Raw genomic sequence first — 15799 nt, forward strand, 5'->3', positions numbered from 1 at the left:
CTGGGCCGTCATGCTCGGGTCCCCGAGGCAGGTGGTGACGACGAGGCTGACCACCCTTCTGAAGTGGTCAACGGTGGCTCGGACGGTGGGTGCCAGGTGCTCATTGCCGGGCTTGTTCCTCTTGCCCCAGGTGGATCCCAGGCACTGAGAGGGTACCACCTTCCGGAAGAGCTCCTGGGGAACAGGGGGAGTGTCACCCAGCCCTGCCACACCCCAGCTCCGTGTCTACCACCCCCAAAGTGCCGCACAGGGGTCACGGTTTAGAGCTGGAGCTCAGGAAGCTCAGGATGTGGTCTGAGCCTTGTGAGAGTCCCTGGGTTTTCTTCTCTGTCCACTGCAGGCACCCAGCACAGGATGACCCAGGACCCAATACTGGCAGGGAAGGGAGGGGGCATTTGCACCCAGCCCGTCCTGGCTAACTCCAAGCTCCAGACGGTGGCTCAACTAGGCTCATCCCAAGGGGGCATCTTCCACCACCCTGATGCCCCCTCTGGTCCCACTCCGATTCTGATGCACATTCCCCTGCGGCAGCTACAACCACAGGCTCTGTCTGTCTCCCTTGTAGTGAAGTACACATCAGGTCTCTAATAAATGCTGAGGCTGTTGAGCCTCCTGAGCAGCCGGTTGGGTCACCAGTGACCTGGCTGCACACAGTGAGTTCCCCTCCCCCACTGATGGGCCAGGCCCCGCGCAGCTTTCCGTCTCTTCTACCTCATGGAGCCGGCACAGCCACTCTGTGCAGCAGGTCCTGTTAGTGTCCACCTCTACGGTCTGCAGGTGGACAGCAAAGCCTTGGGGGTTCAGAAAGTTGCCCAGGTCGTACGGTTGGTAAGGGGGAGCACCAGGATTTGGGCCCAGGTCATAGGAGTCCGGATCAGGTCTGGGGCACTGATGGCAGAGGGAAGGCCTGCCCCTCCGCCCTGAGAGCCCAGCTGCTCACCACATCCATCACGGTCAACAGCTCCGCCACCAGCTTAGGAGGGAAGGCCGTGAAGTTAGGCTTCTTCTCATCCTCCTTAATGGCCACAGGTGGAGATGGACTTCCCACTAGAAATGATGGTCCAGGTGACTCCAGCTCAGCAGCTCCCACTCCTGCTGGAGCCGACGTGGGCCCTTGCTCCAGCTCCAACACTGCTGATGGAGGGGACGCTGGCTCCAGCGCTAGAGGGGGTGGTATTGACGGAGCTGGAGCCAGCTCTACCTCCACCACTGTCCACTGCCCTGCTTCTGCCGCCGGCTGGAGCTCTGCAGCTGGCGCTGCAGCGGGATAAAGAGAAAGGTTCACCCACATAGCTGACTTTCCACGTGTCCTTCCAAACACAGGAAAGATCCCACTTCCCTTCCGGGAATACCCAGCCTGCAGGCCGCCTTACCCTCTGGCTCTGCCTCAGTGGCCTCCAGAAGCTCACACCGGGCAAGGGAAAGAGGGTCACGGCAGCTCATCTCCTAAGCAGGCAAGGTGACCTGCATGTACATCCCCTTTAGCTTGAAAAAGGGACAGCCCCAGTCTGGTCCCTCCCTAGTTCTGGTCCAAGCCCGGCATCTCAAGGTCCTGAGTGTGGAGACCCTCTGCTCCTGCTCTCATCTCAGAGCAGCACTGGATGGTGCGGGTGGCCTCGTGCACCTGCCCCTTGTCTAGTGAGTTGGTGGAGTCGAAACCATTGGGCAGCTCCTCGACGACCTCCTGAGTGGAGTTCTGCAAAGACTGCCCGGAAGCTGGGCCAGAAGGAATCAGGGGCTGCTTGCACACTGCCACTGGGGCCGACCCCCAAGAGAAAGTCTGCTCCTCAGTTCAGGCACAGGGGGCATCCCTGCAAAGAACTGTGGTCAGGGAGGGAAAGAGATGAAACCTCTAGGGCTCGGTAACATATGAGAAGAGGAGCTCACCTTGTCACGCTGCCAGCCATGACCCTGTATGAACATGACAGACCCACCAGGCTTCCGACACCGAACTACCAGCTCCTGCCTAGGAATGACCCACCCCTCATGCCCTGCCTTCCCCCCTCCACACAGACACATGCACACACACACACACACACACACACACGAAGAGGGGCAAGGAGTGTGGGGCTGATCAGGTGGGATCACAGTTGTGTCCTGGCCTGCACTAGCCTTTCCTGGGCTGCCCTGTTGTTATCTTTCGCTGCCTCCTGCCAGATGCCCAGAGGCATCGGGGATGAGGGCTGAGCCAACGTCGGCAACGACGAAAAAGATTCTCTTTCTGGGCTTTTTTGAGCCAGATCTTCCAAAAATCGGGACACAACAACTAAACATCTTTGTCTGTTGACCGTCGCCAGTCAAGTGAGCTGGATGGGGGTCTGTGGGTGCCTGGTTACCAGAGTTCTAAGATCTGTTGAGGTCTATGACCAAAGAAGTGAGGTCATTTTTCAAGATTCCATTACCTGGGCCCCTTCCCTCAATCAGACTTGCCCAGAGCTGCCCCCTGCCCCCAGGCTGCTCACCCTCCTCCCCCATGTCATCTCCTGAACTGTACACAAGGAGCCCACACAGCCCTAGCCACAGCTCCCTGGAAACCTCACTCGGGTCCTAGCTTTGAGGAGACAGAGATGAAGGCAGACCTCCTTTTTCTTACCAGTTCTGCATCCTGGGAAAGTCACTGTGCCTCTCAGGTCCTCCCCAGTCTCCAAACCTGTACCATGGGGATCAGGCTAGAATCTACTTCCTAGGGACGTCACCCAGTGTATATGAGATAATATCTATTACCCCTGTGGGCTAGTGTCACTTGTACCTAAGGCCCAAACTTAGAGATGGAAGAATAATAATGAGGGGTGACACGCAGCACAGAACACCACTCAAAACAGGCCTGGGTTCCAGGAATGTGATATTGGGACAGTCACATCCAACTTGGCCTCATTTTCAGGTCAGCATCATGAGGGGGTAGAAACTAATGGAAATTCAGATATTGCCATACTGTGGCATAAAACCATTCAATTGTTTGCTGCTTTATGTAGAATCAGATCCAAGAGCCTCATCTTGGCCTATGAGGTGGACAGCCTCCACAGTGGTACCCAGTAAGCCCCACCCATGTTATACACCTCCCCGTGGAACCACTAAGTGGTTAGTCACTGGCTTCTGAACATAATAACAGCCAAAGTGACGGGATGTCTTGTCTAGATTTTAACTAAAAAAGTCTCTCACTTCCACTTACTCCGTGTCTCTCTCTCTCTGTCGAATCCCTGGAACTGCGGAATCAAATACCGGTGTTTTGGGACTGCCCAATGTGGAGGCCCATCGAGGAGAGAAGCAAGGGAGTGCCCAGGCCAACAGACAGAAGGGAACTCAGGCTCTCAGTTCAAACTGAACCCTGAAGGCTGAGAGTGAACTTGGGGGCCAGTCCTCCCCCCGTCGAGCCTCAGTTGAGGCCAAAGCCCCAACCTGTTAAACTCATTGAGGCAGAGGCACCCAGCTAAAACCTGCCTGATTGCTGATCCACACAAATTGTGAGGTAGTCAACATTTGTAGTTTTGAAATGCAAGGTTGCGGCAATGAAGTCAGAGAGGGAAAGGTAACTGACACAGCCCACCAGGCCCTGGCCCTACCTTCCACCCCAGCTCCTGTTCTCTCCTCCCAGGCTCCCTCCAGCCACACTGGCCACCTTTCTAACCTCTTCCGGCCAAACTCACTCTTGCCTGCAAGACTCTGCATCAGTCGCACCTTCTCCCTGACACACTGCTACCAGGCTCATGCAGGGCTGGCTCCCCCCTGTCATTCTGGTCCCAGCAAATGTCACCCCAGTGAGGCCTTTCAGACCCTCCTACCAGTGACCCCCAGCCCTCCCTCACAACCCCCTGCTGTGTTTCTCTACAGCACTTGCTCTTTTCTTTCTCATGTCTTTGCTTTTGTCCCTTTCTCCTCTAGATTGTGAGCTCCTGGCGGGCAGGGACCACTTGGTCATTTTCATCCTGCGCTTCGGCCCACCAGGGCACCCAGCACAGGGTGAGTGCTCAGTGCACAGTTGCTGAATCAGTACATGGGAAGCTCTTGCACCCCTCCCCCTGCTTATGACCAATTTTGATTGTGGAGATGAACACTAGTAAGAGGAGGTACAAGTTGTTTCTGAGGCAGGGGGACAGCCAGAAAGACCTCTGCTTGACTCTTCGCTGCTCCAGGTGCTCAAGAAAAGTTCAGTGGACACTGTGTAAATTCCAGGTTTACAGCAGAATGACTTGATATATATATATTATGTAACGGTTACCAAAATAAGGTTAGTTAACATCCATCACGAAACAGAAATAAAAGCTTTTTTCCTGGTGATGAGAAGTTTTAGGATCTACTCTCTTAGCAACTTTCAAATATACGACACAGCAGTGTTAACTTGCACAGTGCTGTATATCAAGTATGTCTCAGTAGAACTGAAAAAACATAAAAACAAAAACTCACTGGCAACCACTGACACAAGAGGTTGCCTGCCTCCTGGTGGCCAGCACTAGCGCTGCAGCCCTTGCCAAAACTCCACCAAACAGAAAGGAACTTTTCTTCAGGTGTCCTCAAGGCAGAGCCTCTCCAGGGTCCCAGGGGTAAAGGAGCAGGACCTGTCGGCTTCGAGGGAGTGGGAGCAATCTCGGGAGCCTACCTTTCCCCCCATCTTGCTGTCCTGCACCAGGTGTCCTCTTCACTCCTGAGGCATCCAACCTCAACCAGGACAATGAATCTCCCCTCCCTCCAGATGAGGGCCCCGACGGTCCAACAAGGACTGGTCTTCTCCCTGGACTCTGGACTTGGTGTCCAGTGCTCTAGCATCTTCTTCCTTATCCCCAGTTCTCATCCACCCAAGCCCCCAAGCCTCCTCAGTTCTAAAGGATCTCCAGGGGGTGGAAAGCATTTTCTCAGCATTGATGACAGTAGGTCATCGACGGAGAACCCACTCCAACAGACATGTTGCAAGCACATGGAACGCTTGGAGTCACCTGCGGGATGCACTCCACTTTATATAGAAGGACCCTCATTGAGGTCTTCTCTCCTGTTCCCAATGCCTACACTAGGGGAGGATGGGCTCATCACAGTTCTGGGTGCCCGCAGAGGTGGACTGCAGGACCCCAGTCCTGTGCTCCCCAGGCTGGGCCAGGGATGGGTCTGGAACAGGTAGAAACCTAGGAACCTTACACATTCCTCTGCCCATCTCTGCGCCCCTGGACACGTATCTAGGAGAACGGATGTTACTGCCCCGTGGGAGAGCTGCCTGCAACCTCTCTCCCTCTTGCCTCCTGTCACTTCCCCGGTGTCAGCTCTTTCTTGACTGCACCTCCGTGGTCCCCACATGAGAAGTCAGTGAGAGTGGGGGTGCCTGTGCACATGCGATGATGAGGGGAAAATGACCCCATATGGAGAAGGGTGGGCAGCAATCCCCTGGGATCTTAATGCCTCTCATTGCCAAAGGAAACCTGAGGGAAGGGGTGGAGCCTTGGCCAAGGAAGCTGGAGCTCTCTCTAGTCTTCGGGACCCGGACTACCTCCCGTGGTCTGGGCCAGTACCTGCCTCTTCCTGGGCCAGTTTACCAACTGTACAGTGAAGGGTAAGATGTGCAACAGCACAAACATGTGCTCGGCCAGGACAAGTCATCAGGCCCCATAGATACATTAAGTACGCTTTAAGTGTATTGAAGACATTAATATTGCTGTGCAATCATCACCACGATCCATCTTCAGAACTCTTCTCCTCTTGCAAAACTGAAACTCTATACCCATTCATGAATAACCCCCCATTCCTCCTCCTCCCAGCCCCTGGCAAACACCATTCTACTTTCTGTCTCTCTGAATCTAGCGACTTCAGGAACCTCATAGAAGGGAAATCACACAAGGTTGTATTTTTGTGACTGGCTTATTTCATTTAGAGTAATATCATGAAGGTTCATCCATGGTGTGCCATATCTTAGAATTTACTTCCTTTTTTAAGGATGAATAATATGCCATTGTATGTATATACCACATTTTGCATATCCATACATCCCTGGACAGAAACCATAACCGGGCCCAAAAGCAAGCCCAAAATAAAATGGGGCCCCAGCCCGATTTTTATCAACTGTCCCCTGGAGACTCCTTTCTTAAGGCACGTCTCATATGATGTTTACTAAGGATCTAATCTTGAGCCGTGAGTTGTTTTTTTCAGAAACTCCGTTTTTGCTCCTTGAGCAAGTTTCAACTGGTTTGAGCCAACGAGACCACAAGATGGCTGGCAAGACTCAAACCACGAGTGCACAAGTGACTGGAGAATGACCTGGGGGACCAAGAACTCCCCTGTCGATGATGTTAAGGACACCGCCTTTCGAACGGAGGATGTATGACAGAACATGAAAATCTTCTGCGCTTGCAGAAAATGCCTAGGACTGCCCCCAACCTTCCTGCACCTGCTGCTTTGCCCTTAAAAAGCCCTTTTCAACAGCCCATCGGGGAGAAAGATTTAACCTTTGTCTGCTGTCTCCTTGCTGGCCAACCACGTAATACAGCTTTTTCCCTTCTACAAGAGTGGGTATCCCATGTTTGGCTTAAGGGGTGCATTGGGCAGTGAGCCCTTCCTCGGTTACAATACTTGGGTGGCTTCCATGTTTTAGCTGTTGTGAATAATGATGCTATGAACATGGGTGCTGAAATATGTCTTTGAAAACATGCTTTCAACTGTTTTGGGCTGGGGTATATGCCCACAAGTGGAATTGCTGGATCCTATATAATTATATTTTTAATTTTTTTTAGGAATTGTTATACTGATTTTTACAGCAACTATATATTTTATATTCCTGCCACAGTGCACAAGGGTTCCAACTTCTCCACATCTTGGCCAACACTGATTCTACTCTTTTTCTTCTTTTTTTGATAGATGTCATCCTAATGAATGTGAGGTGGTCTCTCACTGTGTTTCTGCTTTGCATTTCCCTTATGATTACTGATGTTGGGCATCTTTTCATAAGCTTATCGGTCACTTGCAGATCTTCTTTGAGGAAATGTCTATTCAAGTACTTTGTTCATTTCTGATTTGGGTTGTTTGTTTTTTATTGTTGAGTTTAGGAGTTCCCTATTTATTCTGGATAGTAAGCCCTTGTCAGATACATGGTTTGCAAATATGGTCTCCCATCCTGTGGGTTGTGCTTTTACTCTGTTGATAATGTTTTTTGAGGCACAAAACTTTTTAATATCCATGAAGTCCAGCTTGTGTATCTTCTTATTTTATTGCCTGCTCCTTGGTGTCATATCCATGAAATCATTGCCAAATCCTATTTTGTCAAGTTTTGTCTTATGTTTTCTTCTAAGGCTATTATAGTCTTACATTTAGGTCTTTGATCCACTGGGAATTAAGCTTTGTATATGGTGTTAGATAAGGGTCCAAGTTGATTCTTTTGCATGTAGATATCCACAATTTCCAGCACAAGTTGTTGAAAAGACTGTCTTTTCCTCATTGAATAATCTTCGCGCCCTTGTCAAACATCATTTGGTCATATGGGTGAGGGTTAATTTCTGGGCTTTCAATTCTGTTTCCATTGGTCAACATGTCTGTCTTTATGCCATGACAATGTTGTTCCGATATTGTAGATTTGTAGTAAGTTTTCAATCAGGAAAGAATGAGTCCTCCAACTTAGTACCTCCTTTCAAGATTGTTTTGGGTATCTGGACTTACTTGAGATTCCATAAGAATTTTTGGATGGGTTTTTTTTCTATTTCAGCACAAAATGTCCTTGAGATTTTGATAAGGACTGCACTGCATTTGTTGATCTCTTTGGATAATATTGACACCATCACAATAAGGAGTCTTCCAATCCATGGTGATGGGATGTCTTTCAGTTCTGGTAGTGCCGGGTGGTTGTTCAGGTTGACGAGTGCTCGAGGTAGTCATGCAGAAACCCACAATTCCTCCTCACTGTGCCTTCACCATTTCCTTAGAACCCATCGACAGTCAACAGAAGGCAAAATGCATGTAAAATGCACGTGGGAAGTTTTCAAGGACTGGGTGTGCATGGAGCACACATTTCTTCCACTCCTCTCCATTAGCAAGAACCACGGACTGAACTAGCAGACCCTAACACAAGGGGCCTGCAGACTCAACCAGCAGACCCCAACAAATGGGGACTGTGGACTAACCAAGGGCTAAGACTGATGCTCTCTTAGAGCATCTTGTCAGTCTAGACTGACCCATTGACCCTGGACTGAAATGCCAGTTAGATCGGGAGCTCAACACAAAGACAGTGGATCTCAGATCCGAGAGGAACTTACCCACGGCCCTCAGAAACAGCGAAAAAGATGGAGACCTCAAAGGTTTTGCAGGTACCAATGCCTGTGTTTCTCATCTCCGAAGCCATCAGATGAGTCCTTTGAATCCCACTGCTGCCACCAAACTGTTACAAAACAAAATTTAACTGAGTAAATTTTAAACATCTTATTGGCTTTATTCAACAATTCATGAATCAGGCAACATCCAGTCTAGCAGAGAGAAAGGAGCGCCAAGGAGCTGGACAACATGAAGGACTTTTATAGGCAGAAGGGAGCAGGAACAAGGAAGTTACACTAGACACAACAGCGGGTTGGTTACTGCAAGGTTACCTTCCTTTAGGGGATGGCAGGGCTCCATCAGGAAGATGACCTACCTGCTGCTCATCAGGCGATTCCCCACTGACTGGTTTAAGATTCCATTCCTGGGAGGGCCAAAAGTCTAATTAAGTCTCAGCTTGTTGACATGGGGCTTAGCCTAAGCGGCTCCATTTGGGCCTGGTGTCTTGTTTTAAACACATGACTTCTGCTGGTCCCTGCTTTCCCCAGTTACCCCCCGGCTGTCCCTTCACTGACCATTGTTGGTCACACACCCACTGCACCTGCCTCCAGTCCTTCCCCCCCAACACCGTAATCTCACACACAGCTCCTCCCGACAGTATCATGACGTCTCCCACCACACGTCCCCTATACCTTCCACACTGCCAGCCAGATGCTTCACAAACACCACCACCATTTATGTCCAATGGGCTGAGAGGGCTGCCCGTGCACTGGGAATCAGGAGTCGCAGGGTCTGTCACTTGGCCTCCAATAACCTATTGTACCCCAGCTGAAGTGCTTACCCTGCGGAGAGACTCAGTTGTAGCCAACTCCATCGAACAACATCATCTTTGCCCCAGGCTTCCTTCAAAATGCTCCCCCCACTTTCTGCCCCAACCGCTCCTTGAGGGGTCATTTTGGGGTAGCCTTCGAGGCCACCCTGGTGATTTTGTGCCCAGGCACAAACATCCCTCGGCCCACAAACACTTTAACCATACCCCCTGAAATCATATAGCACAGGTAACCAGTCAATGGATGCAAATTACTGGTTTTACCTCCAAGACCGCTAATGAATACTTTACACCAGGAGCATCCACATTTGGGTTTTACTGTGGGCTGATATCACAAGGCTCTCACCCAGTGAGCTTCTCTCTTCCCCAGCCCTCTGAGCAGCTTGCTCCAGGATATATTCTGCAATACATCATTGTCTGTCTCTCAGACTGCTTCCCTCAGGTCGCAGGAAACTTCCCCTGAGTTTCCTGCCCTGACTGGCTACCACCAACCCATATAGACACTGTCAGTCCTATAGCACTGGGTGTTCAGTTCTACTAGGACTGACTGACTGGACTGGGCACAGGTGCGGTGGCCCTACCCACACAAAATCAGGAAACTGAGGCAACCAAGAAGTATCGACAACCTTAACCCAACATGGACAACAACTCCGTAAGACCCTATCCTAGCCCTTTTACAACACTCTCATGAGTCTCTTGCCTAAATGGCTTTAGAAAACGGCCTGGCCCTAGAGTGTCTATACCAGCTAAGGAAGGAGGGGTTTGTGCCTTTCCTGGAACCACTTGCTGAATGTACATCAACACACAAGTCCAAACCTACCACCACCAGATGACCCAAGAGGTTAAAATATTGCATAATATTACCCAAATCTTGAACAGATACCCAAGGCCCCTGAGATCACTAACCTACTTTCATGGCTGGTCTCTCCAAGTTGGGGACAATGGAAACGGACTGGATTTTAGACTGTTGCTTGTACAATCACAGGACTTGTTTCTATAGCCCTCATCAGATGTTTACTCTCTTGGCTACAAGATGCCCTACCCCTAATAACTCCATTAATTGCCCTTATTAAATATCCCAACCAACTTAAAATTAACTAAATTAAAATTAATCAATACCCTGATTAATTTAAAAACTGTAAAATTTTTATCCAGGAAAATCTGCTTAACATAGAATACACCGTTGAGAGCATTTTAAAGTATACAGTTCAGTGGCTTTTAGTACAATGATTATGTCGTGTGGCTATCACCACTATCTAATTCCAGAACATTTTCAACACCCCCAAACAAACCCATACTCATTCGCACTATTTTCTCCTAACCCAAGCCCATGGAAACAACACATCTGTTTTCTCCCCCTATGGATTTGCCTATTCTGGACAGTGCATTCAAATGGCATCATGCTATCTGTGGCCTTTGTGGACGGCTTCAGTGAGCACACGTTTCAAGGTTCATCCATGGCTGAGCATGTAGCAGTATCTTATTCCTTTCTATGGCTCTATAATATCCTATATTATGCATAGGCCACATTTGGTTTATGCAGTCGTAACTGGATAGAAATTTGGGTTTGTTTCACCTTTGGACCATTGTGAATAATGTTGCTTTGAATGTCCATGGACAAGTGTTTCTTTGAACATATGTTTCCAATGCTCTTTCGGACATACCTACCATGTGACTCTCCAGGTTAATGGTAATTCTAGGTTTAAGATTTTAAAAAATGCCAAGCTGTTTTCTGCAGTGGCTGCATCATTTTACTTTCCCACCAGTAATGTTATGTGGGTTTCCCGTTCTCCACATCTTTATCAACACTTGTTATTTTCCATTATGTTGAGTATAGCCTTCATTTTGAGTGTGAAATAGTATCACACTATCCTTTGGATTTGCATTTTCCTAATAATTTATGATACTGAGCATCTACCTAGTGCTTATTGGCCATCTGTGTATCTCCTGGAGACATGTCTATTCCAGTTGGTTACCCATTTTCATTGGTTTCTTTGTTTCTTATAATTGACTTCCAGGAGATCTTTATATAGTCTCAATATTAGAGCCTTCTCAGTTACATAACTTGCAAATAGAGGAGACATCAGTACCCCACTTTTAACACTGGATAGAATATCCAGACAGAAAATCAGGAAACAGCAGACATGAAAACATTAATGGACCTATCAGACATACACAGAACATTTTACTGAACAGCAACAAAATGCACTCTCTTCTCAAGGGCACATGGACTATTTTCCAGAACAGATCAAGTGTTAGGTCACAAAACAAGTCTTAACAAAATTAAGAAGACTGAAACCATACCAAGTATCTTTTCCAAATACAATGGCATGAAACTAGAAGTCAATAACAGAAGGAAAACTGGAATATTCATAATACATGGAAATTCAACAACAAACTCTTAAACAGCCACTAGATCAAAGAAGAAATCAAAACGGACATTAGAAAATAGCTCCAGAAATACAAAAACAAAAATAAAAACACCAAAACTTACAGGATGCAGCAAAAGTAGTACTAAGAGCAAAGTTTGTAGTGATAATCTTGTACATTATAAGAGAAGAAAGATGTCAAAGAAACAACCTGACTTACAACGCACAGCATTAGAAAAAGAAAAAATGAAACCCAAAGTTAGCAGAAGGATGGAAGTCACCAAAAAGAGAGAGGGAAAAAATGAAAGAGAGTATGAAAGATCAATAAAAGTAAGACTTGAGTTTTTGGAAAAAAATAAAATTGACAAACCCTTAGATAGAATATCGAGGAAAAAGAAGAGAGATGACTCAAATAAAGTAAATCAGAAATGAAAGAGGAGGCATTACAACTGATGCTTCAGAAAGAAAAAGATCAGAAGAGACTATTCTGAACTACTGTACACTCACAAATTGGGTAACCTAGACAAAATAGATAAATTCCTAGAAACAACCTATGAAGGCTAAATCATGGAGAAACAGAAATCTTGAACAGACCAGTAACAAACAAGCAGACTGAATGAGTAATCAAACACCTCCCAACGAAAGGAGAGTAAAGTGAATGCCCGACTTCACCAGACCCCTGAGCCAGCCTGCCCCAGCCCCAGGCTGACTCCCGTGGACCTAGCTGGCTCCCTGCAGGCTTCTGCAAATCCAGGCCCCTGGCTCACCCTGGAGCATGCCAGCTCTGGTGGCCTCAAGCAGCATCCTTGACACCAGGCTCCCACCATGCTCCTGGGAACCCAGGGCCCCATCTCAGCCTAGGGGCTGCCATCTTAAACAGCCCAAGGTGGCTCCTGTGACCACAAGTGGTGTCCTTGGCACCAGGCTCCTGGTGGGCTCTGGTGAATCCAGACCCTTGCTCACCCAAGTTCCTGCCTACTCCAGGCAGCCACAGGCAGCACCCACAGCCACAGGCAGCTTCCGCAACAGGGCACGCAGTGGGCTCCCACAAACCCAGGACCCCAGATCACTGCAGCACTTACCGGCTCCAGCAACCCCAGGTAGATTCCATGGCATCAGGCTCCCTCAGGGCTACTGGGAAGTCAGGCCCATGGCTCACCACACCACCTGCCAGTTCCAGCAGCTGTAGACAGCTCTCATGGAACCAGGGTCCTGGCAGGCTCCCAAAAACCAGGCCCCCTGCTCACCCAGGTGCTTGCTGACTCAGGCAGCCCTAGGCAGCTCCCACGGCACCAGGCACCAGCAGGCTCCCATGCACCCAGGCTTCCATCTTGACCCAGCACCTGCTGGCTCCTGCAGCCTCAGGCAGCTCCTGTGGCACCAGGCCCCCAGCAGGCTCCCAGGAATCCAGACTTCTGGCCTACCCCAGCACAAGCTGTCTCTCATGGCGCCAGGCTCCTGGCAGGCTCCCGTGAACCAAGGCTCTCAGATCATCCCAGCACTGGCCAACTCCCATGGCCCTGGATGACTCCTGTGGCTGCAGGCTCTCAATCAGGACCTGCCAAACCAGGCTCCAGTGGAGCTACTCATGAACTCAGGGTCCCAGCTGTGCCCAGGGCCAGACACAATACCGTGGACCCAAGCTCTCCACTCACCCCAGTACCAGGCTGCCCAAGGACTCCAGCAGCAAGCCTGCCCCTGGACACCACCAGATGGCCTACCCAGGACCCCTAGATGGGCTGACTGTGAAGGCTTTGGTTTGCTAAAGCCAGTCTGTAAAGAGTGGAAGAGGTGTCTACTTCTTCAAATTTGCAGACACCAATGGAGGCCACAAGGATCATGAATACTCAAAGACCCATGACACCACCAAAGAAAAAGAATAAAACTCCAATGACCGACCAAGAAATGGAGATATAGGAACTATGTGACAAAGGCTTCAGAACAACCCTCTTTGAGAAACTCATAAAACTATAAGGAAACACAGATAGACTACTAAATGAAATAAGGAAACAGCACATGAGCAAGTGAGAAGTTCAACAGAGAAACAGAAATCTTTAAGGAAAAACAAACAGAAATTCTAGAGTTGAAGAACACAATGACTAAACTGAAAAATTCAATAGCAAGCTTCAAAATCAGATTCAACCATGTACAAGAAATAATTAGTGAACTAGAAGATGTGTCATTTGAAATCATCCAGTCAAAGAAGCAAAAAGTAAAAAAAGGAATGGATGGGAACGGGGAAAGGCAGTGTGAATTACGGGATACCGTGAAAAGAAACAGATAAGCATTATTAAAGTACCAGAAGAGAAGACAGGGAGAAAGGAAAAGAAAGTTTACTTAAAAAAATAGCAGGGGCCGACCCGGTGGCGCAAGCGGTTAAGTGCGCGCGCTCCGCCGCGGCGGCCCGGGGTTCGCTGGTTCGGATCCCGGGCGCGCACCGACGCACTGCTTGGTAAGCCATGCTGTGGCGGCGTCCCATATAAAGTGGAGGAAGATGGGCACCGATGTTAGCCCAGGGCCGTCTTCCTCAGCGAAAAAAGAGGAGGATTGGCGGATGTTAGCTCAGGGCTGATCTCCTCACAAAAAAAAAAAAAAAAAAAAAAATAGCAGCTGGGCCAGCCCCAGGGCTTAGCAGTTAAATGCGTGTGCTCCGCTACCAGCGGCCCAGGTTAGGATCACGGGTGCGCATCGACACACCATTTGTCCGACCATGCTGAGGCTGCGTCCCACATACAGCAACTAGAGGGATGTGCAACTATGATGTACAACTATCTTCTGGGGCTTTGGGGAGAAAAGGGGAAAAAAAAAACCAAAAAAAAAAAAAAAGTGATGACTAGAAGAAAGAAGTTAATTATGGGAGGGAATGGAGGTGCTAACTCACTGTACTGTGGTAATCCTTTCACAAATCATCATTTTGAACACGAAAACTTACATATGTTATATGTGACTAATATTTCAAGAAATCTAAAAAAAAAATCTCTCAACAAAGTACAACCCAGGACCAGATGACTGCACTGGTGAATTCTACCAAACCTATAAAGAAGTATTAAAAACAAGCCTTCTTACGCTCTGTCAAATGTTGAAAAAGAGGGAACACTTCCAAACTCATTTTACGACGCCAGCATTACCCTGATACCAACACTAGACAAGGACACTAAAAGAAAATAAAATTACAGACCATTACACCAGATGAACATAGATGCAAAAATCCTCAACAAAGTACTAGCAAACTGAATTGAACAGCGTATTAAAAGAATTATACACTACGACCAAGTGAAATTTATTCCTGGTATACAACGGGAGTTCAACATAGAAAAATCGATCAGTGTAATATACCACATCAATAAAATGAAGGGGAAAAAACATGACCATCTCAATGGATGCAGAAAAACCATTTGACATAATTCAACACCCTTTCATGATAAAACACTCAACAAACTAGAATAGGAGGAAAGTGCCTCACCATAACAAAAACCATATATGAAAAACACACAGCAAACATAATACTCAATGACAGAAGGCTGAAAGCTTTTCCTCTAAGATCAGGAACAAGGCAAGGATGCCCACTTTCACCATTTCTATTCAACACAGTACTGAAAGTTCAAGCCAGAACCATGAGGCAATAAAAATAAATAAATAAAAGCCTTCCAAATTGGAAAGAAAGAAGTAAAATGGTCTCTGTTGGAAGACGATATCATCTCATATGTAGAAAACACGAAAGACTCCACAAAAAAGCCGTTTGACCTGCGGCCGGCCCGGTGGCGTAAGCGGTTAAGTGCGCGCGCTCCGCTGCGGCGGCCCGGGGTTCGCTGCTTCGGATCCCGGGCGCGCACCGACGCACTGCTTGGTAGGCCATGCTGTGGCGGCGTCCCATATAAAGTGGAGGAAGATGGGCACCGATGTTAGCCCAGGGCCGTCTTCCTCAGCAAAAAACAGAGGAGGATTGGCGGATGTTAGCTCAGGGCTGATCTCCTCACAAAAAAAAAAAAAAAAAAGCCGTTGACCTAACACGAATTCAGGAAAGTAGCAGCATACAAAGTCAACACAAAAATCAGTTGCATTTCTATACACGAACCATGAGCTCTCTGAAAAGGAAATTACAAAAACAATTCATTTATAATAGTATCAGAAAGAATAACATGCTTAGGAATTAACTTAACCAAGGAGGTGAAAGGCTTGCACCATAGAAACTACAAAACATTTCAGAAAGAAATTAAAGAAGACATACATAAATGGACACATATCCCATGTTCATGGATTGGAAGGCTTACTATTGGTAAAGTGTCAATATTACCCAAAGCAATCTATAGATTCAATGTAATCCCTATCCAAATCCTAATGATTTTTTTTGCAGAAATAGAAAAACCCATCCTAAAATTCACATGGA

The 15799-nt window shown here is 47.9% G+C and overlaps 1 protein-coding gene across 1 annotated transcript in view; it reads right to left on the bottom strand.

Moving 5' to 3' along the window:
- LOC131402324 (ral guanine nucleotide dissociation stimulator-like) overlaps nucleotides 1–15799 on the bottom strand; it is a 29998-nt gene that overhangs the window by 542 nt on the left and 13657 nt on the right. Inside the window, exons 2-4 of the mRNA XM_058537146.1 lie at nucleotides 8591–8638; nucleotides 8275–8341; nucleotides 941–1257 (exon numbers count right to left, since the gene is read on the bottom strand). Of these exons, the coding sequence (XP_058393129.1) occupies nucleotides 941–1257; nucleotides 8275–8305 (348 nt within the window). The 5' untranslated portion in view covers nucleotides 8306–8341; nucleotides 8591–8638. The remainder of the gene's footprint in view (nucleotides 1–940; nucleotides 1258–8274; nucleotides 8342–8590; nucleotides 8639–15799) is intronic.

This window comes from Diceros bicornis, assembly GCF_020826845.1.
Source record: "Diceros bicornis minor isolate mBicDic1 chromosome 7 unlocalized genomic scaffold, mDicBic1.mat.cur SUPER_7_unloc_3, whole genome shotgun sequence".
Lineage (NCBI taxonomy): Eukaryota > Metazoa > Chordata > Mammalia > Perissodactyla > Rhinocerotidae > Diceros > Diceros bicornis.